A 15,272-nucleotide genomic window follows, 5' to 3' on the forward strand; every position below is an offset into this window, starting at 1 on the left:
GTTTTCAGGTATTTGGTGAACTTGAGACAGAATTTTCAGTTTTTCGCTCACCTTCACAGTTAAAGCTTCTGATCTGCCAGTGAAATTCAGCTAGAGATAATTGATTTGCAGTGTGATGCAGATTTGAAGGGCAAATTTGCCTCTGTAGGTCTGGACAGATTTTATCAGTATCTACTACCAGGGTACCCCAAATTAACAGCCCTGGCTGCTAAAATTTTGTGCATGTTTGGGACAACCTACCTTTGTGAACAAATTTTCTCAGTGATGAATATCAATAAAACAAAAAATGCGTTCAAGGCTCAAAAACAAGCACTTAAATGACATTCTGAAAGTGACAGCTAGTCAGGACATGACACCTGGTGTTGATGCACTTGTACAGGCCAAAAGATGCCAAGTTTCAGGAACAAATACAAGTCCAGACTAGACTAACACCTTTAAAATGCTGCCTTAGATACTGTTTGCATTGAAAGAATACAGCTCTGTGAAGATGAATCCTTACTGTGGTGATTTAAAAAATGTGCACTTTAATGTTAGTCAGCAGCTTCAAAACAAAAGTTGTGTGATGGAATTCTACTGTTCATACAACTCCATAAATGTTCAATTTCGTGGAGCAGTGTAGCAGAGTATGGTATAATTTTAATGGTCCGGCCCACTTGACATCTCCCTAGGCCGTATGTGGCCCACGATGCGAAATGAGTTTGACACCCCTGTTGTACAGGGTCAGTCATAGTAGTATGATAGGTGTTGTTCTACAGGGTCAGTCATAGTAGTATGATAGGTGTTGTTTTACAGGGTCATAGTAGTATGATAGGTGTTGTTGTACAGGGTCAGTCATAGTAGTATGATAGGTGTTGTTTTACAGGGTCATAGTAGTATGATAGGTGTTGTTTTACAGGGCCAGTCATAGTAGTATGATAGGTGTTGTTTTACAGGGTCAGTCATAGTAGTATGATAGGTGTTGTTTTATAGTGAGAGAGAGAGAGAGAGAGAGAGAGAGAGAGAGAGAGAGAGAGAGAGAGAGAAAGAGTGAAAGAGGTTCTGAAATGTCTTTACTCTTTTGGAACTTTTGTGAGTGTAATGTTTACTGTTAATGTTTTTTATTGTTTATTTAAAGTTAGTTTATTATCTATTTCACCTGCTTTGGCAACGTTAACATATGTTTCCCATGCCAATATAGCCCATTGAATTGGAAATTGAAAGAGATTATATTATTACTATGAGAAAGCTGAATGGAGAGTAAATTACTATGAGAAAGCTGAATGGAGAGTAAATTACTATGAGAAAGCTGAATGGAGAGTAAATTACTATGAGAAAGCTGAATGGAGAGTAAATTACTATGAGAAAGCTGAATGGAGAGTAAATTACTATGAGAAAGCTGAATGGAGAGTAAATTACTATGAGAAAGCTGAATGGAGAGTAAATTACTATGAGAAAGCTGAATGGAGAGTAAATTACTATGAGAAAGCAGGTGTAGATGCACGGTGGCTAGGAAAAACTCCCTAGGAAGGCCAAAACCTAGGAAGAAACCTAGAGAGGAACCAGGCTATATGGGCTGGCCAGTCCTCTTCTCTCTCTCTCTCTCTCTCTCTCTCTCTCTCTCTCTCTCTCTCTCTCTCAATTCAATACATTTCTAGGGGCTTTATTGGCATGGGAAACATGTGTTAACATTGCCAAAGCAAGTGAGGTAGATAATATATAAAGTGAATATATAAAGTGAAACATTACAAATGTCATATTATATATATACAGTGTTTTAACAATCTCTCTCTCTCTCTCTCTCTCTCTCTCTCTCTCTGTGTCTCTCTCTCTCTATCCCTCCCTCTCTCTCTTTCTCTTTCTCTCTCTCTCTCTCTCTCTCTCTCTCTCTCTCTCTCTCTCTCTCTCTCTGTGTCTCTCTCTCTCTCTCTGGTACTGTAGGTCACTCACCCATAGTGGATCCAGTCCACTGAGGCTGCACAGATTGTCCATCCTGCCTTCTGTTTTCCTTCTCCTTTTCTTAAATATTGTTTTCCTCTCAGTAAATCCAGATGGTCCCGGTAAGGAAGTGAATCACTCTTGTCCTCTTCCCCCCCCTCCGTTTCTCAAGGTGTTGGTCTTATGTTTGGTGAATCTCTTCTTCTCTCTCTCTTTTTCTGTGTGTCTGGTAAGAAAACTAATTTCCCTCCTGCACTCCTTTTCTCTCCCTAGGATGTGTGTGTTATTCTCAGTTTTTCTCCCGAGTTCCACTCGGTGAGTCAGGTTTTTCAGCACACAGACTCTGCTCAGTCTCACACACTCAGTATCACTCTGTTCCGCTCAGTCTCTACTCTGTCTCAAACATACTCCAGTGTCTCTGAGCTCAGTATCACACTCTGTTCTGCTCAGTCTCACACACTCAGTCTCCACTCAGTCTCCACTCTGTTCCACTCAGTCTCTACTCTGTCTCAAACATACTCCAGTGTCTCTGAGCTCAGTCTCACAGTGTGGGTCCTGTTTTTGAGTGCTAGTCAGCCCACAACTCTCCCTCCTTGTAGGTGGGGGAAAGACAACTCTCCTATCTCTCTCTCCTGCTCTCTCTCTTTCCTATATCTCTCTCCTGCTCTCTCTCTCTCTTTCCCTCTCTCTCCTGCTCTCTCTCCTGTTCTCTCTCTTGCTCTCTCCTGCTCTCGCTCTCTTTCCCTCTCTCTCCTGCTCTCTCTCTCTTTCCCTCTCTCTCCTGCTCTCTCTCTCTCTTTCCCTCTCTCTTCTGCTCTCTCTCCGGCTCTCTATTGCTCTCTCTCCTGCTCTCTCTCTCTCTCTATTTCCCTCTACTGACTCTCGCTTCTTCTCTCTTGCCTCTTTCACTCTCTCCACTATCTCTGTGATTTCACTAGTTCTCCTTCTGTCTGTGTGTTTTGACTCTCCCCTCCTCTCTTTCCTCCACCTCCCTCCCTCCTTCCCACATGTACAATGGTCACCTCACCACAGCTACTTCCCTGGAAGAGATGGGAACACCCCACCCTAATTCCTTTCTCCCTCTCGCTACCACCCTAATCCCCATCTCTCTTTCCCACCCCTCCTTTCCTCTCCCTGTCTCTCCCTCCTCCCTCTCTCTCTATCACCTGAACCCATCATTTCCTCTCCCTGTCTCTCCCTCCTCCCTCTCTCTCTACCACCTGAACCCATCATTTCCTCTCCCTGTCTCTCCCTCCTCCCTCTCTCTCTACCACCTGAACCCATCCTTTCCTCTCTCCCCCTCTACCTCCACCAAACATATAGCTAATGCTTCCATCACCATCCCATCAAAACAGACACACCCGCACACACACACTCATGCGCACACACACTCATGCGCACACACACTCATGCGCACACACACACTCATGCGCACACACACTCATGCGCACACACACACTCATGCGCACACACACTCATGCGCACACACACACTCATGCGCACACACACTCATGCGCACACACACACTCATGCGCACACACATCTCGAATCCCACCGTACCTTCTCCGCTGTGAAATCTGGTTTCCAGCAGCACATCCATTGTGATGGTGTACAGTTTGCAACTCATCCATTGTGATGGTGTACAGTTTGCAACTCATCCATTGTGATGGTGTACAGTTTGCAACTCATCCATTGTGATGGTGTACAGTTTGCAACTCATCCATTGTGATGGTGTACAGTTAGCAACTCATCCATTGTGATGGTGCACAGTTATCAACTCATCCATTGTGATGGTGTACAGTTAGCAACTCATCCATTGTGATGGTGCACAGTTAGCAACTCATCCATTGTGATGGTGTGCAGTTAGCCACTCATCCATTGTGATGGTGCACCAGTTAGCAACTCATCCATTGTGATGGTGCACAGTTAGCAACTCATCCATTGTGATGGTGTACAGTTAGCAACTCATCCATTGTGATGGTGCACAGTTAGCAACTCATCCATTGTGATGGTGTGCAGTTAGCCACTCATCTATTGTGATGGTGTACAGTTAGCAACTCATCCATTGTGATGGTGTACAGTTTGCAACTCATCCATTGTGATGGTGTACAGTTTGCAACTCATCCATTGTGATGGTGTACAGTTTGCAACTCATCCATTGTGATGGTGTACAGTTTGCAACTCATCCATTGTGATGGTGTACAGTTAGCAACTCATCCATTGTGATGGTGCACAGTTATCAACTCATCCATTGTGATGGTGTACAGTTAGCAACTCAAACATTGTGATGGTGTACCAGTTTGCAACTCATCCATTGTAATGGTGCACCAGTTTGCAACTCATCCATTGTGATGGTGTACAGTTAGCAACTCATCCATTGTGATGGTGTACAGTTAGCAACTCATCCATTGTGATGGTGTACAGTTAGCAACTCATCCATTGTGATGGTGCACAGTTAGCAACTCATCCATTGTGATGGTGTGCAGTTAGCCACTCATCCATTGTGATGGTGCACCAGTTAGCAACTCATCCATTGTGATGGTGCACAGTTAGCAACTCATCCATTGTGATGGTGTACAGTTAGCAACTCATCCATTGTGATGGTGCACAGTTAGCAACTCATCCATTGTGATGGTGTGCAGTTAGCCACTCATCTATTGTGATGGTGTACAGTTAGCAACTCATCCATTGTGATGGTGTACAGTTAGCAACTCATCCATTGTGATGGTGCACCAGTTAGCAACTCATCCATTGTGATGGTGCACAGTTAGCAACTCATCCATTGTGATGGTGTACAGTTAGCAACTCATCCATTGTGATGGTGCTCAGTTAGCAACTCATCCATTGTGATGGTGTGCAGTTAGCCACTCATCCATTGTGATGGTGCACCAGTTAGCAACTCATCCATTGTGATGGTGCGCAGTTAGCAACTCATCCATTGTGATGGTGCACCAGTTAGCAACTCATCCATTGTGATGGTGCACAGTTAGCTACTCATCCATTGTGATGGTGTACAGTTAGCAACTCATCCATTGTGATGGTGCACCAGTTTGTGGGTATTTAGAGTTTTTCAGCTAACACATTTTGTCATTTTTACCTGGCTGACAAACAAACTGTTCAAAATGTGTTTAATGAAGGTGAGCATGTGAAATGTAATGGAGATAATTATCAACAGCTAGTCAGGCTTCATGATAATTATCAACAGCTAGTCAGGCTTAATGATTCCAGCTCACCAGGTATTAAGGTGGACTCCTGTTTGAACACATGTAACGATCGTTGTTGGAAGGATGGTCGGACCAAGATGCAGCGTGGGGTAGGTTAATCATTTTTATTTCTGATAACCGGCACAAAACAAGAAAGAGTAACAAATGAAACGTACAGCTTTGTAGGGCTAAAAGCAACAATACAAAATCAAGATCCCACAAACAACAGGTGGGAAAAGGCTGCCTAAATCTGATTCCCAATCAGAGACAACAATAGACAGCTGCCTCTGATTGGGAACCATACCAGGCCAACATAGAAAAGAAAAACTAAACTAGACTACCCACCCTAGTCACACCCTGACCTAACCAAAAATAGAGAAATAAAAGATTCTCTAAGGTCAGGGCCTGACAGTACCCCCCCCCAAAGGTGCGGACTCCGGCCACAAAACCTGACTCCAAGGGGGAGGGTCCGGGTGGGCATCTATCCTCGGTGATGGCTCTTGGATCCGCTAGCTTCGGTAGCGCCTCTGGTGCAGGGATCGTCGCAGGAAGCGCCGGACCGTGGATCATCGCCGGGGACTCCGGACCGTGGATCATCGCCGGGGACTCCGGACCGTGGATCATCGCCGGGGACTCCGGACCGTGGATCATCGCCGGGGACTCCGGACCGTGGATCATCGCCGGGGACTCCGGACCGTAGTTCGTCCCTAACTAGACACACAGATCTGTTAATAAAACAACATGTGTCGTCCCTAACTAGACACACAGATCTGTTAAAACAACATGTGTCGTCACTAACTAGACACACAGATCTGTTAAAACAACATGTGTCGTCCCTAACTAGACACACAGATCTGTTAAAACAACATGTGTCGTCACTAACTAGACACACAGATCTGTTAAAACAACATGTGTCGTCCCTAACTAGACACACTGATCTGTTAAAACAACATGTGTCTTCCCTAACTAGACATACAGATCTGTTAAAACAACATGTGTCGTCCCTAACTAGACACACAGATCTGTTAAAACAACATGTGTCTTCCCTAACTAGACACACAGATCTGTTAAAACAACATGTGTCTTCCCTAACTAGACACACAGATCTGTTAAAACAACATGTGTCTTCCCTAACTAGACATACAGATCTGTTAAAACAACGTGTCGTCCCTAACTAGACACACAGATCTGTTAAAACAACATGTGTCGTCCCTAACTAGACACACAGATCTGTTAAAACAACGTGTCGTCCCTAACTAGACACACAGGTGTGTTGAATAATAACTCAATATGTGTCGTCCCTAACTAGACACACAGGTGTGTTGAATAATAACTCAATATGTGTCGTCCCTATTAGACACACAGATGTGTTGAATAATAACTCATTGTGTCGTCCCTATTAGACACACAGGTGTGTTGAATAATAACTCAATATGTGTCGTCCCTAACGAGACACACAGGTGTGTTGAATAATAACTCCTGTTGTTTTTAACACATCTGTTCTAAGAGTGTAAATATAAATATGAATTTATATGAATCTAATATTTCCTGTAAATACAACCTGTTTTGTATCTAGTGGCTTTATGAAGTATATTTTATCAAGTATATTTTATCAAGTATATTTTTCACTTTGGAATTGCCTGTCCAAATGACTTCAACTGGGTTACAAGCAATTAAATAAATTACCTGCAAGTCATGAAATTACAGTGGTTCAACAACATAAAATATTCCAAACGAATATTGGCCACAATGTCGTAGTCAAATTCTCGTTTTAGATTAAAGGTCTTACTCACGTAGGCTATGGAGCGCGTGATCACACAGTCGTCCGGAACAGCTGATGCTCTCATGCATGCATCAGTGTTGCTTGCCTCGAAATGAGCATAGAAGTGATTTAGCTCCTCTGGTAGGCTCATGTCACTGGGCAGCTTGAGGCTGTAGTCTGTAATGGTTTGCAAGCCCTGCCACATAGCCCTGTATTGACGCTTTGCCTGTTTGATGGTTCGTCGCAGGGCATAGCAGGATTTCTTGTAAGCTTCCGGGTTAGAGTCCCCCACCTTGAAAGTGGCAGCTCTACCCTTTAGCTCAGTGCGAATGTTGCCATAGAGTCTTGTCTTTAGGTTGAGAGAGAGAGGTTGAGAGAGAGAGGTTGAGAGAGAGAGGTCACAAACTCTGAGAAAACTCATGTGCACACACACAAGGTTGTAACATAAGAACATTCTATGTGTTAGAAGCTTAGATATTTGAAAATATACGACATCTGAAAGATGTGCCAAAGTGATTGAAAAAAACTAATCTCACAGACACTGCTCCCTAACTAGACTCAAAAACAGACACACACGCACACAAACGCACACTGCTCCCTAACTAGACTCTGGGAAAACAAAAACACACACGCAAGGACATACACACACACACAAGTGCGCACGTACACACACAGACACTACTCCCTAACTGGACTCTGGGAAAACACGCGCACACACAGATTTCCAGAAGAGAGCATTGACTTGTTGCATTCCCCATGCCACTGACAGAGGTCAGAGGTTATTGTTGTCTACTATGCTCATAGTGACAAGTTCTGAAGTCCTGGAGGCACTGATTGGTACAGCTTTTGGTTCATTCAACCTATTCTATTCCATTTGTCTGACAATTTGACAGATGGGTTTTTAAATTTAATAAACCTTTTTTAAATTGGGGGCAGTGTAGCGGCAGCAGCCTATCAGAAGAGGAGGTGTGGCTTATTTGGGGCGTGGCTTTCATTTTTTTGTGAGAGTGTATGTCATTCAAGTTAATCTGTCTTTTGTATTCAGCATGCAGAGTTTTGCTTGTACACTACCTGCACTTCTCTAGGGACCTAGCGTCCCACCTGGCCAACATCCGGTGAAATTGCAGAGCGCCAAATTCAAATGACAGAAATAGTCATAATAAACATTCATAATGATACAAGTGTTATATCCCAGCTTACAAAAGCATACAAACATTTCCCAGCCAAGTAGAGGAGTCACAAAAGTCAGAAATAGTGATAAAATTAATGACTTACCTTTGATGATCTTCATATAGTTGCACTAACAAGACTCCCTGTTGCACAATAAATGTTCGTTTTGTTTGATAAAGTCCCTCTTTATGTCCCAAAAACTCAGATTTGTTGGCGCGTTTTGTTGAGTAATCCGCTGGCTCAAAGACTGTCAAAACATGCAGATGAATACATCCTAATAGCACCGGTAAAGTTTGTTGAAACATGTCAAACGATGTTTATAATTAATCCTCATGTTGTCTATTGTCTAAATAATCAATAATATAATGTACTCCCTGTTCACCCACGACTGCATGGCCAGGCACGACTCCAACACCATCATTAAGTTTGCAGATGACACAACAGTGGTAGGCCTGATCACCGACAATGACAAGATAGCCTATAGGGAGGAGATCAGAGACCTGGCCAGGTGGTGCCAGAATAACAACCTATCCCTCAACGTAACAAAGACTAAGGAGATGATTGTGGACTACAGGAAAAGGAGGACCACAGTGGAGAAGGTGGAATGTTTTAAGTTCCTTGGTGTACACATCACTGACAAACTGAAATGGACCACCCACACAGACAGTCTGGTGAAGAAGGCACAAGAGAGCCTCTTCAACCTCAGGAGGCTAAATAAATTTGGCTTGTCACCTAAAACCCTCACAAACCTTTACAGATGCACAATTAAAAGCATCCTGTCAGGCTGTATCACCGCCTGGTATGGCAATTGCACCGCCTGCAACCGCAAGGCTCTCCAGAGGGTGGTGCGGTCTGCCCAACACATTACCGGGGGCAAACTACCCGCCCTCCAGGACACCTACAGCACCCGATGTCACAGGAAGGCCAAAAACATCATCAAGGACATCAACCACCCGAGTCACTGCCTGTTCACCCCGTTATCATCCAGAAGGCGAGGTCAGTACAGGTACATCAAAGCAGGGACCGAGAGACTGAAAAACAGCTTCTATCTCAAGGCCCATCAGACTGTTAAACAGCCATCGCTAGCACATCAGAGGATGCTGCCTATAGGCATGGACTAGAAATCACTGGCACCTTTAAGGAATAGAACACTAGTCACTTTAATAATGTTTACATATCTGGCATTACTCATCTCATATGTATATATTGTATTCTACACTATTCTACCGTATCTTAGTCACTTTAATAATGTTACATATCTGCCTTTACTCATCTCATTAGTACAGTATATATTGTTTTCTATACTACTCTCTCTCTGTCTGTCTCTCTCTCTGCCCCCCCCCCCCCTCAACCTAAAGACAAGACCCTATGGTCTCTCTCTCTCTCTCTCTGCCTCCCTCTCCTCAACCTAAATACTTGACACTATGGCCTCTGTCTCTGTCTGTCTCTCTGTCTCTGTCTCTGTCTCTGTCTCTGTCTCTGTCTCTGTCTCTCGCTCTCGCTCTCGCTCTCGCTCTCTCTTTTTCTTTCCCCCCTCCTCAACCTTAAGGAATAAATGAATAAATCAGACTACATATGGTCGTGTGTGTGTGTGTGTGTGTGTGTGTGTGTGTGTGTGTGTGTGTGTGTGTGTGTGTGTGTGTGTGTGTGTGTGTGTGTGTGTGTGTGCGTGCGTAAGGCATATGTATAAGGTATATAGGCAGTGTATGTATATGTTATGTATGTATATGTAATATATATATGTATGGGCATATATAAGGTATGCATGTAGGCGTATGCATAGGCATGGTATAGGCATGTATGCGTGCGGCAAGGCGTATGCGTATGCACGCGCGTGTGCATACAGCGCGTGTGCAGTGTAAGGCAGCGTATGTATGCAGCGCGTGTGCGTATGTATGTGGTGTATATGCATGCAGGCATGCGCGCGCGGCGCAGTGCGGCGCGCATGGCGCAAGGCATGCGCGCAAGGCGGCATGCGCGCGGCGCGGCGTAGGCGCAGCGCGCGCGGCGCAAGCGGCGCAGCGCGGCGCATGCGCGGCGCGGCGCGCAGCGCAAGGCGGCGCGCGCGTGGCGGCGCGTAGCGCAGGCGCAGCGGCGCGCGGCGCAGCGCGGCGCGCGCGCAGCGCAGGCGCAGATGCGCGCATGGCGCGCGCGGCGCAGGCGCGCGGGCAGCGCATGCAAGCGCGCGCGGCGCGGCGCATAGCGTGCAGGCGCGGCGCGGCGCGTGCTCACTACATACGGTTCTGTTTATTTCAACCTTCAGGCTGTAACCCCATGGCAGTCCAGTAACAACACTGTCTAGAGCTTTGTAGTCTGGGCCAAGGGGACATTTCTTCTTGATCCCAGGGCTGATAATGATTTTGAAGTGGCAGGCAAGGCTACCTCATCACCAGCCCATGAGCCTGACTCATGCCTGCTAGAAGGGCATAACGTAGGTCATCAACTATTTTCCTTACAGACAGACTGACTGGCAGACAGAGAAAAGGACAGACTGACTGGCAGACAGAGATAAGGACAGACTGACTGACAGACTGACATTCAGGCAGAGAAAAGGACAGACTGACTGGCAGACAGAGAAAAGGACAGACTTACTGGCAGACTGACATACAGGCAGAGATAAGGACAGACTGACTGACAGACTGACATACAGGCAGAGATAAGGACTGACAGACTGACAGACTGACATACAGGCAGAGAAAAGGACAGACTGACTGGCAGACTGACATACAGGCAGAGATAAGGACAGACTGACTGGCAGACTGACATGCAGGCAGAGATAAGGACAGACTGACTGACAGACTGACATACAGGCAGAGATAAGGACAGACTGACTGACAGACTGACAGACTGACATACAGGCAGAGATAAGGACAGACTGACTGACAGACTGACATACAGGCAGAGATAAGGACAGACAGACAGACAGACAGACAGACAGACAGACAGACAGACAGACAGACAGACAGACAGACAGACAGACAGACAGACAGACAGACAGACAGACAGACAGACAGACAGACCATAGCAGATAGATGATGATGAGGGCTCACAGGCAGCAGGCTTTGTTTAGTGTCTTGGCAAAAATGGCCGCCACAACAATGAGCTGTTGTTGAGCTGAAAACAGACCAGTGTCCAACTGGCAAAAAAAATTAGGTTGTTTCTGGAAGCTCTAGGACTTTACTCTTCAGAGAGAGACAGACTGCATCATGAAAACGAAGTAATGAAGCGATCAACAGACAGCCTTCTTCTGTTTCACTCCCCAATGGCACCCTATTCCCTATATAGTGCACTACTTTTGACCAGAACCACACTCGCACTATTCCCTTTATTGTGCACTTCTTTTGAATTAGTCCACACTCTATTCCCTATGTAGTGTACTTTTTTTTGGACCAGAGCCCATACAGAGTGCCATTTATGTCTGAAGCAGAAGAATGTTCCAGGTTCTCTGTTGATCTCTTCATTACTTCGTTGTCATTTTTATTTTTTTATTTCACCTTTATTTAACCAGGTAGGCTAGTTGAGAACACCTTTATTTAACCAGGTAGGCTAGTTGAGAACACCTTTATTTAACCAGGTAGGCTAGTTGAGAACACCTTTATTTAACCAGGTAGGCTAGTTGAGAACACCTTTATTTAACCAGGTAGGCTAGTTGAGAACACCTTTATTTAACCAGGTAGGCTAGTTGAGAACACCTTTATTTAACCAGGTAGGCTAGTTGAGAACACCTTTATTTAACCAGGTAGGCTAGTTGAGAACACCTTTATTTAACCAGGTAGGCTAGTTGAGAACACCTTTATTTAACCAGGTAGGCTAGTTGAGAACACCTTTATTTAACCAGGTAGGCTAGTTGAGAACACCTTTATTTAACCAGGTAGGCTAGTTGAGAACACCTTTATTTAACCAGGTAGGCTAGTTGAGAACACCTTTATTTAACCAGGTAGGCTAGTTGAGAACACCTTTATTTAACCAGGTAGGCTAGTTGAGAACACCTTTATTTAACCAGGTAGGTTAGTTGAGAACACCTTTATTTAACCAGGTAGGCTAGTTGAGAACACCTTTATTTAACCAGGTAGGCTAGTTGAGAACACCTTTATTTAACCAGGTAGGCTAGTTGAGAACACCTTTATTTAACCAGGTAGGCTAGTTGAGAACACCTTTATTTAACCAGGTAGGCTAGTTGAGAACACCTTTATTTAACCAGGTAGGCTAGTTGAGAACACCTTTATTTAACCAGGTAGGCTAGTTGAGAACACCTTTATTTAACCAGGTAGGCTAGTTGAGAACACCTTTATTTAACCAGGTAGGCTAGTTGAGAACACCTTTATTTAACCAGGTAGGCCAGTTGAGAACACCTTTATTTAACCAGGTAGGCTAGTTGAGAACACCTTTATTTAACCAGGTAGGCTAGTTGAGAACACCTTTATTTAACCAGGTAGGCCAGTTGAGAACACCTTTATTTAACCAGGTAGGCCAGTTGAGAACACCTTTAACCAGGTAGGCTAGTTGAGAACAAGTTCTCATTTGCAACTGCGACCTGGCCAAGATAAAGCATAACAGTGTGAACAGACAGCAACAGAGTTACACATGGAGTAAACAATTAACAAGTCAATAACACAGTAGAGAAAAATAAAAATAAATGGTGACATTCATAAAACTGGGATGCGAGTTGGAGCGCTACCCTGAAATGCCAAAGCGTTTTACATTGAACTCAAAGTCAATGAAAAGTCATTATTACTTCTAATGTTTACGTGGTACTGACTCAAAATGAAATGAGAAGTCACACCAACTACATTTTTTTTAAATTCACTTTTTTTTCCCCCCCAGCATGCTCTATTGCAGGTTCATTTTTAGGAATTATTTTTTAGACCTGTGTTTTTGATTGATTAATCTGGTGCTACACAAAGATAAAGAACAGACATTGTTACATTAAAAAAAAAGTATAATTTTTGCACCCAATGAAATGGCTGTTCCAGTTGAGATAGTCTCCTCCCACTGTTCCTCACTCTGGAGAAATAGTTCAGGTTCCTCCTGCAAAGGGACAGGGTAGAGAGGAGGAGGTGAGGACTTACTGCAGGTCAGTGTTCTGAAAGTAGTTGTGTAATACAAGGGGTGAATCTCAACTCTTCTCCTTGATTCCTCCTGTCCTCCTCACTCGACTTTACATACATTTATGTCATTCAGCAGGAACTCTTATCCAGAGCAACTTAGTCTGCCTTCCACTAAGGTAGATAAAACAACCACACATCCCAGTCATTGTTTCAGGTGAAAACATCAGAAAGAAGCAAATCATTACTGAAATGGCTGTTCCAGTTGAGATAGTCTCCTCCCACTGTTCCTCACCCTGGATGTTGCACATTTTAACTGTTTGATATCCTAACTCTGACTGGATTCCAATAGGGATTAAACATCACTCTACCAGCAAATATCTTTTCCCAGGTTTTCCAGTAATCCTGGTTGGAAGGTTCCAGGAAATCGTTCAACCAGGATTACTGGAAAACCTGGTTGAATGATTTCCTGGAACCTTCCAATCAGGATTACTGGAAAACCTGGTTGAATGATTTCCTGGAACCTTCCAATCAGGATTACTGGAAAACCTGGTTGAATGATTTCCTGGAACCTTCCAATCAGGATTACTGGAAAACCTGGTTGAACGATTTCCTGGAACCTTCCAACCAGGACCTTCCAATCCTGGTTGGAAGGTTCCAGGAAATCATTTAACCAGGTTTTTTTTTTTTTTTTAAATCTGATAATTTAGGGAAAATTACCGGAATTTTGAAACCTTACTTGCAGGCCTGATGTGGCCTGTAAACCACGACTTTCATGCCACTGTATTAGGTTACAGCTAGGTCTCAAAATAAGGCCTTATGAGATATTTAATATATCGTAATAAATAGTTGAATTATAATGATAACATTCACCTAGGAAGTCACTTACAGAAGGCTACACTACTGAAAATGAATGAATTCAACAAGCATGTCTCTGTCACTAACAAATACAGTCATGCGTGGTAACTCTACGATTATTTTATTTTTAAAGCCAAGGTACACTGGGAAATGATATTAGAGGCGTGGCTTAATCACAATGTTCCAGCTGATACAACTCAACTCCGAACCCCCATACAGGGTCACAGTGACTCTATCAGTTTGAGTAATGACTAAATCATCACTTTACGTAACTGGACTGAGACATATTTAGTTCAACAGGTTTCCTCAGAAGGTTTTGGGTAATGACAGCACTTTGGGGTTTTACAGTGAGGGGAGACGGGGGAGGGGAGAGAGAGGGCAGGGACACTGCTGGCCGATCCACTACGTAAACGTTACTCGTGTCTCAACCGCTCTCAGCTCTCTCTGAGCTCTAGGCTAAAGCCAACGCAAAGGAAGACCGAACGCTTCTGAACTTTTTCTTTTTGAGTGTAGTTAACTAACTGTTTTTTATTTACTGATTATATTTCAAGTTCAGGCTAATTGATCCAATTTGTAAGTCGCTCTGGATAAGAGCATCTGCTAAATGACTTAAATGTAAATGTAATGATACAATTTAGGTCATCAGTTCCACCCCCCAAAATGAAGTGAACTTACAGTTATATTTGAGTCATGGTAAATTATAATTTTTAAGTAAGGTGGACTTTGCTAAACTCAAACAGTTGGAGTATTCAAATGTATTTATATAGCCCTTCGTACATCAGCTGATATCTCAAAGTGCTGTACAGAAACCCAGCCTAAAACCCCAAACAGCAAGCAATGCAGGTGTAGAAGCACGGTGGCTAGGAAAAACTCCCTAGAAAGGCCAAAACCTAGGAAGAAACCTAGAGAGGAACCAGGCTATGAGGGGTGGCCAGTCCTCTTCTGGCTGTGCCGGGTGGAGATTATAACAGAACATGGCCAAGATGTTCAAATGTTCAAAAATGACCAGCATGGTCGAATAATAATAAGGCAGAACAGTTGAAACTGGAGCAGCAGCACGGCCAGGTGGACTGGGGACAGCAAGGAGTCATCATGTCAGGTAGTCCTGAGGCATGGTCCTAGGGCTCAGGTCCTCCGAGAGAGAGAAAGAAAGAATTAGAGAGAGCATTGCAACTTATACTTGTTAAGTGACTTTGACCTAAAAAAAAAAAATATTATGTTGTGTTCACATCACCATATCGATTTAATTTAACGAGTGTTTTTAAGGTAAAGAGAAATGAAAATAACTAAGTTGATTTACACGAAAAAAATGTGAGTATA

The 15,272-nt window shown here is 43.9% G+C and overlaps 1 protein-coding gene across 1 annotated transcript in view; it reads right to left on the bottom strand.

Moving 5' to 3' along the window:
* The window catches only part of LOC115126722 (multidrug resistance-associated protein 1-like), a 125,165-nt gene extending 122,309 nt beyond the window's left edge, over positions 1–2,856 (bottom strand). The window contains exon 1 of the mRNA XM_065016811.1: positions 1,927–2,856. Coding sequence (XP_064872883.1) covers positions 1,927–1,968 — 42 coding nt within the window. The 5' untranslated portion in view covers positions 1,969–2,856. The remainder of the gene's footprint in view (positions 1–1,926) is intronic.
* Between the last annotated feature and the right edge of the window lie 12,416 nt (positions 2,857–15,272).

Source organism: Oncorhynchus nerka, unplaced genomic scaffold, assembly GCF_034236695.1.
Source record: "Oncorhynchus nerka isolate Pitt River unplaced genomic scaffold, Oner_Uvic_2.0 unplaced_scaffold_858, whole genome shotgun sequence".
Taxonomy (NCBI): Eukaryota; Metazoa; Chordata; class Actinopteri; order Salmoniformes; family Salmonidae; genus Oncorhynchus; species Oncorhynchus nerka.